The sequence below is a fragment of the Oncorhynchus gorbuscha genome, linkage group LG02 (assembly GCF_021184085.1).
Source record: "Oncorhynchus gorbuscha isolate QuinsamMale2020 ecotype Even-year linkage group LG02, OgorEven_v1.0, whole genome shotgun sequence".
Classification (NCBI taxonomy): Eukaryota; Metazoa; Chordata; class Actinopteri; order Salmoniformes; family Salmonidae; genus Oncorhynchus; species Oncorhynchus gorbuscha.
In genome coordinates this window covers 66721888-66740799 of record NC_060174.1, presented here as the reverse complement: position 1 = coordinate 66740799, position 18912 = coordinate 66721888, and the positions used below count along the sequence as shown (strand labels likewise).

The window sequence follows — 18912 nt, the reverse complement described above, 5'->3', positions numbered from 1 at the left end:
TCTATTCGCCAGCGCTTTTGGTGGCCGACTCAGGAGCGTGACACGCGCCGTTTCGTGGCTGCTTGTTCGGACTGCGCGCAGACTAAGTCGGGTAACTCTCCTCCTGCCGGTCGTCTCAGACCGCTCCCCATTCCTTCTCGACCATGGTCTCACGTCGCCCTAGACTTCATTACCGGTCTGCCTTTGTCTGCGGGGAAGACTGTGATTCTTACGGTTGTCGATAGGTTCTCTAAGGCGGCACATTTCATTCCTCGCTAAACTTCCTTCCGCTAAGGAGACGGCACAAATCATCATCGAGAATGTGTTCAGAATTCATGGCCTCCCGTTAGACGCCGTTTCAGACAGAGGCCCGCAATTCACGTCACAGTTTTGGAGGGAGTTCTGTCGTTTGATTGGTGCGTCGTCAGTCTCTCTTCCGGGTTTCATCCCCAGTCTAACGGTCAAGCAGAGAGGGCCAATCAGACGATTGGTCGCATACTACGCAGCCTTTCTTTCAGAAACCCTGCGTCTTGGGCAGAACAGCTCCCCTGGGCAGAATACGCTCACAACTCGCTTCCTTCGTCTGCTACCGGGTTATCTCCGTTTCAGAGTAGTCTGGGTTACCAGCCTCCTCTGTTCTCATCCCAGCTTGCCGAGTCCAGCGTTCCCTCCGCTCAAGCGTTTGTCCAACGTTGTGAGCGCACCTGGAGGAGGGTGAGGTCTGCACTTTGCCGTTACAGGGCACAGACTGTGAGAGCCGCCAATAAACGCAGGATTAAGAGTCCAAGGTATTGTTGCGGCCAGAGAGTGTGGCTTTCCACTCGCAACCTTCCTCTTACGACAGCTTCTCGTAAGTTGACTCCGCGGTTCATTGGTCCGTTCCGTGTCTCCCAGGTCGTCAATCCTGTCGCTGTGCGACTGCTTCTTCCGCGACATCTTCGTCGCGTCCATCCTGTCTTCCATGTCTCCTGTGTCAAGCCCTTTCTTCGCACCCCCATTCGTCTTCCCTCCCCCCCTCCCGTCCTTGTCGAGAGCGCACCTATTTACAAGGTACGTAGGATCATGGACATGCGTTCTCGGGACGGGGTCACCAATACTTAGTGGATTGGGAGGGTTACGGTCCTGAGGAGAGGAGTTGGGTTCCGTCTCGGGACGTGCTGGACCGTTCACTTATTGATGATTTCCTCCGTTGCCGCCAGGATTCCTCCTCGAGTGCGCCAGGAGGCGCTCGGTGAGTGGGGGGGTACTGTCATGTTTTGTCTTAGATTGTCTTGTCATTTTGCTTTTCCTCTGTTCATTTTCCCCCTGCTGGTCTTTTTAGGTTTGTTCCCCTTTTTCTCTCTCCCTTCCTCTCTCTCTTCTCTCTATCGTTCCGTTCCTGCTCCCAGCTGTTCCTATTCCCCTAATCAATCATTTAGTCTTCCCACACCTGTTCCCTATCTTTCCCCCTGATTAGAGTCCCTATTTCTCCCCTTGTTTTCCGTTTCTGCCCTGTCGGATCCTTGTCTATTGTTCACCGTGCTGTGTCTGTATCGCCCTGTCGTGTCGTGTTTCCCTCAGATGCTGCGTGGTGAGCAGGTGTCTGAGTCTGCTACGTTCAAGTGCCTACCCGAGGCAACCTGCAGTTCTTGATCAAGTCTCCAGTCTGTTCTCGTCATTACGAGTGGAATTATGCCTTATGATTGTAAATTTACTTTACTGGATTAAAGACTGTTTTCGCCAAGTCGCTTTTGGGTCCTCATTCACCTGCATAACACATACACCTCCACCTTTCCTTTTCCCGGAAAGTTTGTCCGCGCAAAGGACGGAGAACCCCGCTGGCTGAATGGACGGGGACAGTATATCCAGAGAAAGCCAAGATTCCGTAAAACAAAGTATGATACAGTCCCTGATGTCTCTCTGGAAGGAGATCCTCGCCTTGGCTGATCTAATTTATTGTCCAGAGACTGAGTGTAAGCGAGTAATATACTCTGAACCGGTGGATGGTATGCATGCCTCCTGAGTCTGACTAGGAGCCCAGACCTTATTCCTCTTCTCCGGTGACGGCATCTTGGAGCAGCCCCCAGGATGAATGGAATTGCCTGGGTGAGTTCAAATAAAGGACCCATTTCAGGAAAGTCGAATTTATTATCTAAATCCTGGTGAGTGACCGCCGATCTAATATCCAAAAGTTGTTTGTTTTCGGCCGTAGGTGATAATGCAAGAAACGTTCTGAGCCAACAATGTAAGAAATAATAACAACAATAAAGAATTACTGCAAAGTTGGCAAGGAGCTAGAAACATGGCGACCATGTCTGTTGGTGCCATCTTTTAAGTGTTAACTGGAAAGTTATGTCCTGTAAGAGGGAGGCTGGGATGTTCTCTGCTCTCAATATTATCTTTTTACCTTGCTGTGTAATTTATGTGAGGAAACGTACCAGCTGAGCCAATGATACTTGTAAAGCTTGGTCTTAAAACCATCCAGAAACTCTACTGTAGTTCAACAGAATACTGTGAGTCTGAAGTCATCTCCAGTTTGAATCTCTTTTCTAAACACTGATACAGAGAGCTATTTTGGGTGGCCTTTTGCTCTGGCCTTTTGCTCCTGTTCAGAGTAGTCGGTTGTGAAGGGGGCTGATGTGAACACTTGCAGTTCACCAGAGCTGACAATAGTTACGGAATAGAGACTCTGTTCATTCAGGGCTTCATGTCCCTGCAAGTCATGTCAGCATGAGCTTGTTATACCACTGGCCAGAAGAAAATAGTTTCCTATTTTAGACATCTGGTTGTATAACTGTACAAAATGTGTTTTATATGTTCTCCAGTGTACAACATGTTCAAGGGCATGAATTAATTGCAATAACATTTCCTGAGAATTTTGGTTTTAATGGGTTAATACAGTCTTATTGTGTTCTTCCTCTGGTCTCCAGTACAGAAAGGTAATCATGGCAGAGAGAGCAAAGCATTTACGTTTTCAATGAGGCAAAGGACAATGATGTTGCTAAAATGGACAAAAAAAAAATACAGCCCTATCTCAGGTTTCTAGGCAACCAGGCCCTGACGCACACCAACACAATTACATAGGAGCTCTTTGAGCGAGCCGGCCATTAGGCCTACCTACCCTACCCTTGCTGAGACTGGATTCTGTGTTCGCAGTCGGGGTTGTGTGTTAATTACCACCATAATGCTTTACAGCTACCTCTCTATTTCAGTATGCATATTCCATAATATGATGCCACCTAATGTAGCAGTACATTGATTGTGGGGTACGAGAGTAGTACTGTGCGATTCAGAGCTTTTCTGCAAGTCATTGTTGATAACGGTAATTACGGAGATTTTCTCTTTTAGCTAATTGTCAGTGTGTTGTTAAAACTGTGAGAGCTTGTGATCTAGACACACCCCAGCACCACCAGGCATCAGAACCCAAGGAATAGCACTGTGGTAAAAAAATATATATACTTGTCTGGATAGTAATATTGTGAGACTTGACTGCAGCTTTAAAGCCAAGAGAAGAACTGCAAAAATGTAAATGCTTCAGCAGATATTACACTCTGGTTATGTATAATCTGCGGCAGAATATTTAGGATATGTTGACCTTGATAAAAGGTCAATTCTCCATTCTGCTGCATTTGACCGGTTCAATGTCACCTTGACAGATGACAGCCTTCCATATAACTTCATAGCTAGTTTATATTCCACCTCTTTCTTGTCCTCCCCCCCTCCTCCTCCTCCTCCTCCTCCTCTCCCAAGGGTGTCTTCCTTAAGGGGAGATTGAGTAGGTGGGGTATGGTTCTCCCCCAATTTAGGAGGTGTCATCATTAGAGTGGCATATGTTCTCACCAGGGATTCCCAACCAGGAGAGGGAGACTCATTGATCATGATCCAGAGTCCCCAAATATGGTGATAAGTGTGATGAACGAGCCGCCCTGGACCTGACAGTAGATTTCACACTCATCACACGGAGGAGGAAGAGGCGGAGGTATACGTCTCTCAGCGCCAGGCAAAGGTCCAGTGTCAGCATGTGACTTGACCATTTGTTCTCTGTGAGGTGTAAATGTCAAGGTGAAACCTTATTACAAAGAGAGCGGAAGTGATAGATTGACAGGCTGACAGGCTGAGTCTGAAAGTCCTCCAGAAGCTGGGAATCAGCCAAACAGACCACTAGCTAGAAATGCAATAGAGTTCCATCAATACAGACTCATCTACTCCACCGGACAGATTACAGTGTATAATGGGAGAAGTTTTCAGGAGCTGGTGAGGTATGGAGGAGAACTTTAAAATAAAGGGGGGGTTGGGGTAGGTGGAGTGGAACACACAGCTCCTTCTAAGGCCCCCCTGGAGCTCCGACAGAGACAAGGTACTATAGGCTCTGGCGATGGCACTGCGATCGATGCAGCTGTTTTTTCGGGAGGTGGAGGCGGAAACCGGAGAAAGAGGGGTTGGCCCCGTGAGGCCATTTTTGCTGTGGTTCCCCGGGCTGACAGTCGCACACACACACACACAGGAAGGACATTAATTAACGTCAGCAGTAGTGTTCTTCTTCATCCAAGTGCAGTTATTTTGCAAGGCCAAGAACATCATAACCATTAGGGTTGAAGATTGCCCAGGAGGTAAAATGCTTTATCTCATTTAACACTTAAAAGTGGTGGTACGATGTAGACTTTGTAAAATATTGCTGACATCTTGATGGCGGGGGAGGTAAGGGCCATTGCTCAACAACTAGACTCTAGTGTAAAGATGTATTTAATCAACAAGATGTATTACCATGCAGGCTCTGAGTTTCTTTGGTCAAGGGGTTAATTGAAAGATTGAACCGCTGCATTTTAGTGAAAGTTGAAGAGGACACAAAATAGAAATCAATGGGTTTTATGGTTTTAACAATGTTGGGGAATACATTGGAGCTGTGCTGTGTTGATCTATTGCTACCATTATGGAGGTGGTGAAAATAATATGTTGTTATTCTCAGGGTTACTATTTCCCAGAATGCATTCCTGCATATTGTATTCCAAAAGCAAATGACAGTACAAAACAAGAATCTCAATTCCAAATATACTGTAGGTAACTGGAAAAATAAAGGAATCACTTGAGTAAATGAGGGATACAAAGTACAGCTGAAGTCGGAAGTTTACATACATGTTAGCCAAGTACATTTAAACTCGTTTTTTCACAATTCCTGACATTTAATCCTGGTAAATATTTCCTTGTTTTAGGTCAGTTAGGATCACCACTTTATTTTAAGAATGTGTAATGTCAGAATAATTAGTAGAGAGAATTATTTATTTCAGCTTTTATTTATTTCAACACATTCCCAGGGGGTCAGAAGTTAACATACTCTCAATTAGTATTTGGTAGCATTGCCTTTCAATTGTTTAACTTGGGTCAAACGTTTCAGGTAGCCTTCCACAAGCTTCCCACAATAGGTTGTGTGAATTTTGGCCCATTCCTCCTGACAGAGCTGGTGTAACTAAGTCAGGTTTGTAGGCCTCCTTGCTCGCACACGCGTTTTCAGTTCTGCCCACAAATGTTCTATGGGATTGAGGTCAGGGCTTTGTGATGGCCACTCCAATACCTTGACTTTGTTGTCCTTAAGCCATTTTGCCACAACTTTGGATGTATGCTTGGTATCATTGTCCATTTGGAAGACTAATTTGCAAGCAAGCTTTAACTTCCTGTCTGAGATCTTGAGATGTTGCTTCAATATATCCACATACATTTCCTCCCTCATGATGCCATCTATTTTGTGAAATGCACCAGTCCCTCCAGCAGCAAAGCACCCCCACAACATGATGCTGCCACCCCCCTGCTTTACGGTTGGGATGGTGTTCTTCGGCTTATGCCAAACAGTTCTATTTTTGTTTCATCAGACCAGAGGACATTTCTCCAAAAGGTACAATCTTTGTCCCCATGTGCAGTTGTAAACCGTTTTCTTTTTTATGGCGGTTTTGGAGCAGTGGCTTCTTCCTTGCTGAGCGGCCTTTCAGGTTATGTCGATATAGGACTAATTTTACTGTGGATATAGATACTTTGTTCCTGTTTCCTCCAGCATCTTCACAAGGTCCTTTGCTGTTGTTCTGGGATTGATTTGCACTTTTTTGCACCAAAGTACGTTCATCTCTAGGAGAGAAAACGTGTCTACTTCCTGAGTGGTATGACAGCTACGTGGTCCCATGGTGTTTATACTTGCATACTATTGTTTGTACAGATGAACGTGGTACCTTCAGGTGTTTGGAAATTGCTCCCAAGGATGAACCAGACTTGTGGAAGTCTACGATGTCTTGACTGATTTCTTTTGATTTTCTCATGATGTCAAGCAAAGAGTCACTGAGTTTGAAGTTAGGTCTTGGAGGTACATCCACAGGTACACCTTCAAGTGACTCAAATTATGTCAATTAGTCTTTCAGAAGCATCTAAAGCCATTATGTCATTTTTTGAATTTTCCAAGCTGTTTAAAGGCACAGTCAACCATATACCATGGCTGTCTCAGTCACCAGATCTCAACCCAATCGAACACTTATGGAAGATACTGCAGCAGTGCCTGAGACAGTGTTTTCCACCACCAACAAAACACCAATTGATGGAATCGCACTCTTCCAATAGAGTTCCAGACACTGACTCATTATGGCCCAAAGCCTTATTAAGACACTTTATGTCAGTGTTTCCTTTATTTGGGCAGTTACCTGTACATTTTCTATACAAATTCCTTTACTTATGTCATTGCTCAGGAAGAAGTATGTTCTGTTTCTTGGTCACGATGAGGTCCCATAAGGCTCATAGTTGTATTTCCACCACTGTCTAATGGAGGTCCCGGTAGAATGAACTATGGACCCAGATAGTGTCATTGACATGCCATTCTGAAGTAATTCTCAATGTCCACCATTATTCATGTCATGTGGAATGGCAAAAGGGACTTAGCAAGGAGAATCGTACAGTACTGGTTCTGTCGTTGTGTGTTGTGAGATGTGATCTCCCAGGCAGATGCCTGTCTCCTTCCGTCACTGCAGCTTGATTTGCAGAGCTCCCTCCATCAGGAGTGGAGTAGGTGATGTGCCGAGGATCAGCGGGTCAATATCTAATCAACTGGATGAGGAGGCTACAGGAGACCACATAGCTCAGGGGACTAGCTGACTGTCTGGCTGCTCCACAGGTCTGCAGAGCTGTCTGGCTGGCTGGCCCTGGCCTCAGTAGTGGGGGGAGGGAGTGGGAGTTTTGAGCTATGCTGATGGGAAAACTGACAAATCACTGGCTACCAAGACATACTGTAGTAGCCCTCAACAGGCACATTGATGGCTAGACGCACTACAGTATGTGACTGCACATGCTGACTGTTCCCCTCACTCACATCGACCCTCCCCCCCTCTCCTTTCAACAAAACCCAAATGTCGGGGAAGTCTCAGAACAGCAGATTATCTCTGGCAAACCATAATATTAATTATTTAGGTTGGTGCTTATTTTTGTCCTGCTTCACATGTGTAAATATGCCTGTGTGAACTGGAAATGTGTTTTTTTACAGATCCCAACTCCCCTTGAGAGGCAACTCTAGGGTAATTAGGGTTAAGTGCCTTGCGCAAGGGCACAACAGATTTTCCCCTTTGTCAACTCGTGGATTCAAACTATCAACCTTTAGGTCACTGGCCCAACGCTCTAAACTCTAAGCTACCTGCCACCCATATTCCCCTGCCATTGGGGGCAGGACAACCTTGGGTGACCCAAAGGAGGCTTACTGTATTCAGATACAGAGGAAAATGACTAAGGCCCTGTCATTCATGTTTCTATTGAAGCTCTGCGTGACAGGTTGAGAGACTAAGAATGATGCAGAATGGTGTGCAGTAAAAGTTATTGAAGTGGGCGAGCCACTGCTTTGGCCTTTAGAATGATACTGAACAGGATCTGGCAAATTAAAAGGATGTCTCAACACAAAGCTTTAATGTGCAGAATGTGTTGGTGCCATGTGACAGGTGTCATGGAGTGTTTAAGGCCTGTCACTAACCTGTATTTGTTGTTTTTCTCCCTCTCTGACCAGGCTGACCATCCATGCTGAGTGTCCCATGCACTTGGAGGATTTCCCCATGGATACACACGCCTGTCCTCTGAAGTTTGGAAGCTGTAAGTCTCTCTAGATACACATCTGCATCAGGTCCACATAGCTGACATCACAGAAATGGAGGTCATAGATCAAATCTGACATCTACGTGTAAAGTAATGGTCCGTTGTTCTTTGCCAACTTGCCATATGGACCGGGAGAATTGTATGTAACGTTCAAGTATAATAGAGGCCTTTTTACCATCCGTTCTCTCTCCATCCCTGTCACTCTCCTCCTCAACCACAGACTCATATGTTTCACCGCGTATAGAACAGGGAGAGGTTATTTCATAAGTTAATGATCCAAGAAAATAACAACTCTGCCATTATTAAAAGTCACAGCGATGTGGTCAGGACATTGTGAATAAAACCGCATCCGGCCAATACTACAAAAGGAGTCCTTTCAGGGCCGTTTTTTCCATCAGCAAACAGGTCTCTTATTGGCAGACTCACAATGCTCTCTTCGGCACGGCTCCTCCTCTAATCTGTATCTACAGTTGAAGTCGTAGGTATACATACACTTAGGTTGGAGTCATTGAAACTCATTTTTCAACCACTCCACAAATTTCTTGTTAACAAACTATAGTTATGAGGGCGGAGCTATCATGTCGGAGTGAACGGCTGTGTGTGAGAGGCTCCTGCAACTTTTTTGCGAAATAAACTAATAACCTACTTTATGGCACTTTTTACAACAAACGTTTATTTCTAATACAATATTGTAACTTTCTATGTGAAAATGCAGAGTAATAAGCGACCAAAGGACAATAGAGCGGAGCGGAGGCCTACTCCAGAGCGGAGGCCTACTCCCCAATAAACAACGAGACAGACATGACGGAAGGCACAGGCAACAATGTGACACATACAGAACTTACCCAGGCTTTGGGGGAGCTACGTGTTGCTATAGCTGAGGATCTTAAGGCCACTATTGCTGAACTGGACACTGAAATCGAGAGCATCATTCAAACGGTCGCTTCACATGGCCAGAGTATTGTGGACCTTGAGAAGGCTTCTGAATTCAAAGCTGGTCTGATCGACGAGTTAGAGAAGCTATGCACGTCATTGCAGGATAGTGTGCAGAGGCTTTCTGTGAAAGTGGTGGACCTGGAGGGCCGATCCAGACGTAATAACCTTCGCATTGTTGGTCTGGCAGAGGGGGTGGAGGTGGGCTCTCGCCCCACCGACTTCTTCGCCAAGCTATTGAAGGATTCAATGGGATCGGATGTTTTGGCTTTGGATCCCCAGCTGGACCGTGCACATCACTCCCTTGTCCCAGTGCCTGGTCCGGGCCAACGTCCTCGCCCAGTAATCATCTGTTGTCACAGTTTCAAGACCAAGGATCTTATCCTGCGCGAAGTTCAAATAAGGGGCAACCTGTTACATAAAGGGCACCCCTCCCGTGTCTATGAGGATTGTTTTGTTTCGTTATTTATTGCTTGCAGGGGACTGGGGGTGACTGTTGGGAAAGGGCAGACGCAGACACCTGGTTAGCAAGTTGATGTTTTGTGCCGTTGGCCGCTCTCCTGACTAGATTCCCACCAGCCCTCTGTAGTGCTTGTTTCTGTGTAGGTGTGCATACATATAATTATTATTTGTACTTTAATATTATTTTCTCTTAGCATTTTAGTATTATGTAGGTGTATATTTTATATTAGTGTAGATTATTATTCGGGGCTATGAGTGTGTGTGTGTGTGTGTTTTTTAAAATATATATTTTTATATATTATATATATATATGTCTTTTTTTGTATGTATGGATTTGGCTAAATTAATCTTTAAAAAAATGTTTTATTTATTTTATTTTATGTTGTTGATTGGGGGGGGGGGGGGGGTACATTTCATTTAGCAAAATCCTTGTTCCGATCTCCTACCACACAATATGTAAATATACTGCTGTATATGTCGGTTGCTGATGGTATATGTTTAGACCGGCATTGCTTAGCAATATAATCTTGTTATGCTATGATGGCCCTTAAGTGCACAATATGTTTAAGTTGCAACTTAATCTGTTTAGGTTTATTAGATGCTAATTGAACACTTTATTCGCGGGAGCCTCCTCAGTTCATATGTTAGTAGAAGTTCTAGGATAGTGAGAGGTGAACGTATAGTTGGGATTTTATTTTTACCTCTTGTTCAAGGTGCTTTTTTGGCATCGGCCAGACAATGTTTATTTTTTTTATTTTTCTATTTTTCTTCTCTCCTATTTGTGTTTGCCTGTTAAATGTGGGTTGATGGGGGGGGGGGGGTAAGTGTTGGGGAAATTATGGGAACAGGGTGGGAAGTAAAGGTGCTTGCAAGGGGGAGGGGTTGGTTGGATACTGCTCAGGTGTAGGTGTTACATATGCTGATTGTGATGGTTTGGTGCACCTTCTTACCTTTAGTGAGTTACATGTTATGCAGGCCACCATAGGAACGTCAAACGAGAGGAGGGCGGGGCTTACATTCACTTCCTGGAATGTCAAGGGTTTAAACGAACCAATTAAGAGAGGCAAGGTCCTAGCCCACTTGAAAACACTCTCGTCTGATATAATATTTTTTCAAGAAACCCATCTGAAAAATCATTCCCATAGCAGACTTAATTGTAGGTGGGGCAAGCGTATCACTCTAACTTCTCTGCCAAAACAAGAGGCACAGCGATTCTGGTACGGAAAGGAATTCCCTTTCTACATACAGTGGGGCAAAAAAGTATTTAGTCATCCACCAATTGTGCAAGTTCTCCCACTTAAAAATATGAGAGAGGCCTGTAATTTTCATCATAGGTACACTTCAACTATGACAGAGGAAATTTTTTATTAATTAATTTGCAAATTATGGTGGAAAATAAGTATTTGGTCACCTACAAACAAGCAAGATTTCTGGCTCTCACAGACCTGTAACTTATTCTTTAAGAGGCTCCTCTGTCCTCCACTCGTTACCTGTATTAATGGCACCTGTTTGAACTTGTTATCAGTATAAAAGACACCTGTCCACAACCTCAAACACTTTTTTGCCCCACTGTAAAACCACTATTGCGGATAAAGAGGGTCGTTATGTGATCGTAATAGGAGAGATCCACTCTACGTCAGTAACTCTACTAAATATCTATGGGCCAAACATTTATGACCCCTCTTTTTTCAAAAGAGTCCATGCCCTGATTCCAGATATCTATCCATACTAACCTGGTCATTGGAGGGGACCTTAACCGTGTGCTAGACCAATATTTGTATAGATCCTCTACCCGGCGAACCCCTACCTCCTATTCAAGCGAATTCTTGAAAACCTACATAAAAATTCTAACTTATTTGATATATGGAGGATCGCTAACCCTACCGGTAGGGAATACTCCTTTTACTCTCATGTTCACAATGTTTATACTCGAATTGACTACTTTTTGGTTGATGCTAATCTACTCCCCTATACCTGTAATGTTAGGTGTCATGATATTATAATCTCGGACCACAGTCCACTCTACTTCTCCCTGAGATTGAGTGACATCGTACCAAACGAGAGGGTCTGGAGGTTGAATCCTCAGCTTCTCACAGAACCAACGTTCTGTGAATATCTTAAAGACCAAATTACATTTTTATTTGATATCAACGACAGACTTCCCCAGCATTGTTGTGGGAAACACTGAAGGCTTATCTGAGAGGCCATCTCCTTTCAGACTGCCAGGAGTAGGCAAAACAGAGAAACTGGAGGGACAAATTAACTTACTGGATAGGGAGAATGCTAGCCATCCATCTATGGAGAAACAAAAAAATTACCTTATTTAAAATTTGAATATAATCTGATTCTCTCAGCTAAAATTGCTAAATCTTTTCTCTATGCCAAGCAAAAATATTTTGAGTTTGGTAACAAACCACACAAATTACTCACCAGACAACTTCGAAAAAATGTGAGTGACCGAATGATTCACAAAGTTAAATCTGCATCTGGGGAATTACTCTCTTCCCCCAAAGACATTAATGACAGATTCTGTCAGTTTTATGAGCCTCTATATACATGTAAAGTGGATCCTAACCTGTTAATTATGCTAAATGTTTTGGAGGACTCTAATCTTCCTGTCCTGAACCAGGAAAATTCTAACTTCCTGAATAAGGAAATATCTCTTGAAGAAATTCGAGAAACAATTAAATCTCTAAAGAGTGGCAAGACCCTGGGCCCAGATGGATACCCTGGTGAATTCTATACAACTTTCAGCAACATGCTCTCTCCCTACCTGCACAAAATGTTGGTTCAGGCCAATGAGGATGGAGCTCTCCCATCTACTTTGGATGAAGCATTCATTACAGTTATAAAGAAGGGTAAAGATCCGGAAGAGGTAGGGTCATACAGACCAATATCTATCCTTAATTCAGACCAAAGGTTTTAGCAAAAACTATGGCTAAAGGCCACTCAGCAAGGAAGAAGCCACTGCTCCAGAACCGCCATAAAAAGCCAGACTACTGTTTGCAACTGCACATGAGGACAAAGATCATTCTATTTGAAGAAATGTCCTCTGGTCTGATGGAACAAAAAATAGAACTGTTTGGCTATAATGACCATCGTTATGTTTGGAGGAAAAATGTGAAGGCTTGCAAGCTGAAGAACACCATCCCAACCAGGAAGCACAGGGGTGGCAGCATCATGTTGTGGGGGTGCTTTGCTGCAGGAGCACTTCACAAAATAGATGGTATCATGAGGGGGGAACATTATGAGGATATATTGAAGCAACATCTCAGGACACCAGTTAGGAAGTTAAAGCTTGGTCGCAAATGGGCCTTCCAAATGGACAATGACCCCAAGCATACTTCCAAAGTTGTGGCAAAATGGCTTAAGGACAGTAAAGTCAAGGTATTGGAGTGGCCATCACAAAGCCCTGACCTCAAACCCATAGAACAATTGTGGGCAGAACTGAAAAAGCATGTGCGAGCAAGGAGGCCTACAAACCTGACTCAGTTACACCAGCTCTGTCAGGAGGAATGGGTCAAAATCCACCCAATTTATTGTGGGATGCTTGTGGAAGGCTACCTGAAACGTTTGACCCAAGTTAGGCAATGCTACCCATTACTAATTGAGTGTATGTAAACTTCTGACCCACTGCGAATGTGATGAAAGAAAGAAATGCTGAAAAAATTATTATCTCTACTATTATTCTGACATTTCACATTCTTAAAATAAAGTGGTGATCCTAACTGACCTAAAACAGGGAATTGTTACTGGGATTAAATGTCAGGAATTGTGAAAAACTGAGTTTAATTGTATTTGGCTAAGGTGCATGTAAACTTCCGACTTCAACTGTATGTCAATGGAAATCCGCTGCAAAGCCCAAGAACAATCGTCTCCTTAGCGCTACGGCACATGTTGGGCATGTAATTAGCAGCCTTTGTTGAGACCTGCCGTGTTACAGCACTTGCTCGCCCCACTCACCGCTATTATACATTTGATTTTATTTGGATCCCAATTAGCTTTAGCGGAAGCAGCAGCTACTCTTCCTAGTGTCCAGAAGAAACACAAAACATGACAAGTAACAAAACACTGATATACTGGTAGACATGGACAGTAACACAGAAATTTAAAAAACAACCATATACAAATTATACAACAACAAAAAATTACACACACTAGGGCTGACCCCATTTAGTTGACTGGTCAATTGTTTGGTCGATAGGCAGCCACATTATTTTGTATTTTTTTCATGGTGCATAAGACCTGTCTGATTCATACCTGTCTCTTTGGACTAATCCATTGCGGAGGCCACGGGGGTGACACAGTCCATCGCTGTAAGACATGTGATACTGATATTCTATATGGTTATATTATGTAAAAAATAAGAATTTCACTGTAGGATTGGCGCCTTTCCCTGTGTTGCTATGTGCATAATAGCAAAATTAACCAGCATATTGAGAGTGAGAACAATGCAGCAGAGGCAGCAGAGACAAGGAAACAGCCCTTGCCTTAAGCCCTCTTCAAATGGGATTAGTTTTACTGGGGGTGGTCCGGTAATGTAATTACAGACTTGCTCAAATTTGTTGGTACCCTTACAACTCATTGAAATAATGCTTCATTCCTCCTGAAAAGTCATGAAACGAAAAGCTATTTTATCATGTATACTTGCATGCCTTTGGTATGTCATAGAATAAAGCAAAGAAGCTGTGAAAATAGATGAATTATTGCTTATTCTACAACAATATTCTAAATGGCCTGGACATTTGTTGGTACCCTTTTAGAAAAGATAATCAATAATTGGATTATGGTGATATTTCAAACTAATTCGTTTCTTTAATTAGTATCACATGTGCCTCCAATCTTGTAATCAGTCATTCAGTCTATTTAAATGAAAAAAGTAGTCACTGAGCTGTTTGGTATCATGGTGTGCACCACACTGAACACGGACCAGAGAAAGCAAAGGAGAAATTTGTCTGAGGAGATCAGAAAGACAATAGACAAGTGTGGTAATGGTAAAGGCTACAAGACCATCTCCAAGCAGCGTGATGTTCCTGTGACAACAGTTGCAAATATTATTAAGAAGTTTAAGGTCCAAGGAACTCTAGCCAACCTCCCTGGGTGCGGCCGCAAGAGGAAAATCAACCCCAGATTGAACAGAAGGATAGTGTGAATGGTAGAAAAAGAACCAAGGATAACTGCCAAAGAGACACAAGTGGAACTCCCAAGGTGAAGGCACGTCAGTTTCTGATCGGACCATTCGTCTCTTTTTGAGCGAAAGTGGGCTCCATGGAAGAAGATCCAGGGGGACTCTACTTTTGAAAGAGAAACATAAAAGCTAGACTGGAATTTGCTAAAAATGCATATTGACAAGCCACAATCCTTCTGGGAGAATGTCCTTTGGACAGATGAGTCAAATCTGGAGCTTTTTTTAGCAAGTCACAGCTCTATGTTCACAGATGGAAAAATGAATCTTTCAAAGAAAAGAACACCATACCTACAGTGAAACATGGTGGAGGCTCGGTTCTGTTTTGGGGCTGCTTTGCTGCACCTGGCACAGGGTGCCTTGAATCTGTGCAGGGCACAATGAAATCTTAAGACTATGAAGGCATTCTGGAGCGAAACGTACTGCCCAGTGTCAGAAAGCTCTCTCTCAGTTACAGGTCATGGGTCCTCCAGCAGGATAATGACCCAAAACACACCGCTAAAAGCACCCAAGAATGGATAGGAACAAAACATTGGAGTATTCTGAAGTGGCCTTCTATGAGTCAATGGAAAGAGCTGAAACTTGGAGTCTGGAGAAGGCACCCATCAAACCTGAGACAGCTGGAGCAGTTTGCTCAGGAAGAGTGGGCCAAACTATCTGTTAATAGATCGCAAAGCAGCATACAACTGACCTAAATGTTTGGAAATGATAAGTTCACTTTCGCATGCAAAGCCTTAAAACGCATCTCAAGTGCAAGTGCACTGTTTAGCTCACATCTGAATATCCTAATGATTATGATCACACTTCCTCAATTAAAATATTATGGCGACACTATAGCAAATATGGTTTGGTATGGTTTAGAAACTTGGGAACCAAGCTCGAATTATCAGTGTAGCCCTGTTATAGCCTGGACTTGTTGAAATATATTCACGCCTAGAAAAAAACTCCAGGCTTACGTCTTAACTTTCAAATCATAGAAAAAAGAAAGAACTACAGGGGGCAGTTTGGAACAAACGAATCCCCTCTGAATCATCCTCTGGAATAACGGATATTCTGGGGTAATAATTACATAACCAACGTTCTCTAGTAATATTAGTCCCGTGCGAATAGAGTTTAGCCTAATTGTCTAAGAAAGCAAACCAACTTAATTCGGTCTCAAATCAATAGCCTAACTGTTAAATGTGCCTGACTTTATAAATCATCAATATATATCTACATAAATAAAACAGATCTTGCTTCTGTTGCCTGTTTGAGTGTTTGTTTAATAGCCTACTGATTCTGTGAGCACCAAGCCTCATGCAACGGCAAAATGTCAGACAAAGCAACTGCACAGATTTGGCTGTTTTTAATCTTTGCTATGCTGTAAAGGCTTTATACTTTTCTTCATTTAGAACAGACTGGTGTTACTTAAAATTATTCAGTGTTGTTTACTCTGTTCCAAACAGACAGAAAACGTATCTAACAGCACCTGTTTGTCACACATACTATGCCCGTACCTCTTGCTCCTGCTCCTATACCCTCCCTTTTTCTTGATCTCCTTCTTACTGATATTATTACAATTATTATTATGATCATTATAATAATAAGTAATGTCATTATCATTAGTGGGCTTTGTATAGTATCCTTCTATTACTGCCATCGAGCTGTAGGCCTAAGAGCGCATCCTGTTTTGTCTTAATACCATACCTTACTTAGGCCTATATTTCATTATATAGGCTACTGTATCAATCAATCATTCATTCGTTCACGCCATCACACAGCATATGAGACTTTAATGGTTTGAAATGCAATCAAGCATTTTAGTTTTAAAATTAAATAACAAAGCTTTGAATAATTAGCCTAAACTATAAATAAACTGCAATTCAGGAATGCATGCAATTGTTGTTTACACTGTTCCAAATGGTCAGAAAAATATATAGTTTTGTAATCTAACAGCAACTGTTGGGCACACATAATACTCAATGCTTGCTCCTACAGTATACCCTCCTTTTTCTGGATCTCCAGTAGTTTCCACAACTGACTTCCCCTTTACCTCCCGAGCAACCAGTAAACATTCACCCATTTTGAGTTTATTTTTTCACATCCTGCTTATCCATTTTGCTGTTGACATTGTGTTCAGACATTATTTATGTGATTAGGCTATAGGTCAGGCCCTATTGGTCACATGCATGCTATGCTTACATGTTTCACGTAAAGAGAGCAAGTGTTGAGGGAATATGGAATGTTCTTCCTAAACAATTGAGGGATTTTGGTAACCGAACATTTCAGTCAGAAACCAATAAGAAACTAAATGGCTGTAATGATGTGGTAGCTTCAGCACGGACAGCACAATCAACACTTGTTGTGGTACCTTTTCACTGCAGTAGGGAGGAGAGAGAGACAAGTGTGCCAGCCACACAGGCACTTGCTTTTTAACACAGTGTGACCATCGGGCTCTTTCTTGAGTCATTTTTTTGTCTTAATTATTTAAATCGAACAGTGTGCTTAACCCTTGTGTTGTCTTCAGGGTCATCAATGACCCGACACTATGTTTAACAGCAGAGAAAAAAGCCTAAATTATATATTTTTTCAATTTGAAATGTGATGACTTTTCCTAGAGTGACCTTAACATTAGAGAAAGTTAATCGTCGCCTTTTTTATATTTCCATGAAAGCTGTACAGCACCAGGGTACAAAGATTGTCTTAGGGTCATTTTTGACCCGGCAGTTACAAAATCATTTCCACAACACAAAAACCACAGACACACACACACAGAGAAATTGAGAATACGTGTGCTACTGATTGAACTCAGACAAAACTAAAACTGTCTTGTGCATGTGCAGAATCTACCCACCATGACCCCACACGACTCAAGTTCACAGAATAAAAACAATTTCTGACAAAATAAACATTTCTTGAAAGCATTGTTTACTAATGGGGAATGCAGTCAGAGGCCATAAGGGTGCTGCAGATGACAGTCCCCCCAGTTCTCTCTTTGCTGAAGCCATGTGTGCACATTTCAGTGCCTAACAGGTCGTAGATCTGATTTTTTTCAGATATCCAGGAGGAACAAGAGAACAATTATTTAGAAGAGGAGGAGGTATCTGAAGAAGAAGACAGGGAACAATACAACCCAGAGCATAATGCATCATCTTCAGATGAAGAAGAAATTCCCTAAGCTGAAAGAGAGACATTTTTATCAAAGAACAGCAAAATAACATGGTCCTTGTCACCATATAACATCCAGAGCTAAATGGCAGCACAAGATGTCATTAGGATGACCCCAGGGCCCACAAGACATGAAGTTGCCCATGCCCAGGACATCGCTTCAACATTATACGTGTTCATCACATCAGCCAATGAAAAAAATCATCCTGGAGATAACAAATTGAGGGTTTCCGTAAAATATGGAGACAACTGGAAAAGGATGGATGAGTTTGACCTGCGTGCCTACATAGGGCTGCTAATCTTAGCGGGTGTGTATAGGGGCTACATGTAGTGTCTGGGATGAAGAGAGCGGAAGGGTGATTTTCCATGCCACGATGCCATTGAAAGTCTTTCATACTTTCTCAAGAATGCTATGATTTGACAACCGTGAGTCAAGACCTGCAAGACATGTGAGAGACAAACTGGCGGCCATAAGAGAGGTCTGGGAGAAGTGGGTGGAGTGTCTATCATACCTCAGCAAACCTGGGCCTGAAGTAACAGTGGATGAGCAACTGGTTCCATTCAGAGGTACATTTTTATTTTCATATCTGTACTGTAAGTGGTTTTCACTAATTTTATTATATATTGCTGTAATATCATTGATTTATGTGATTGTTTTCTGTGACACTGATACTAATACTAATTACTGATAGTAATCCCTTTGGTCAAAAGGTCGCTGTCCTTTCCGGCAGTTTATGCCCAGCAAGCCAGCAAAGTATGGCATCAAGATATGGGTTGCCTGTGACTCACAATCCAGCCACGCTTGGAAGATGCAAGTCCAGTGGAGGCCCGGAGAAGAACCAGGGGATGTGGGTTGTACTTGATGTGACAGATGGACTGAAGGGGGCACAATGTCACGTGTGGCAATTTCTTCACCTATTATGAACTCAGGCAGCTTCTACTGAAGAGGAAGATCCCCATGGTTGGCACAGTTAGAAAGAACAAGCCTGAGCTCCCTGTACTCCTCACAAACAAGGAGGAGAGAGGCCTTCTCATAAAAGTTTGCCTTCACCCCCACCACCACTCTAGTTTCTTATCTGCCAAAGAGGAACAAGAATGTGGTTCTCCTGAGCACACTGCAC

At 43.0% G+C, this 18912-nt stretch overlaps 1 protein-coding gene across 1 annotated transcript in view; it reads left to right on the top strand.

The window, feature by feature from the left end:
• LOC124007881 (gamma-aminobutyric acid receptor subunit alpha-3-like) overlaps nucleotides 1–18912 on the top strand; it is a 165436-nt gene that overhangs the window by 121077 nt on the left and 25447 nt on the right. Inside the window, exon 6 of the mRNA XM_046318700.1 lies at nucleotides 7979–8061. Coding sequence (XP_046174656.1) covers nucleotides 7979–8061 — 83 coding nt within the window. The remainder of the gene's footprint in view (nucleotides 1–7978; nucleotides 8062–18912) is intronic.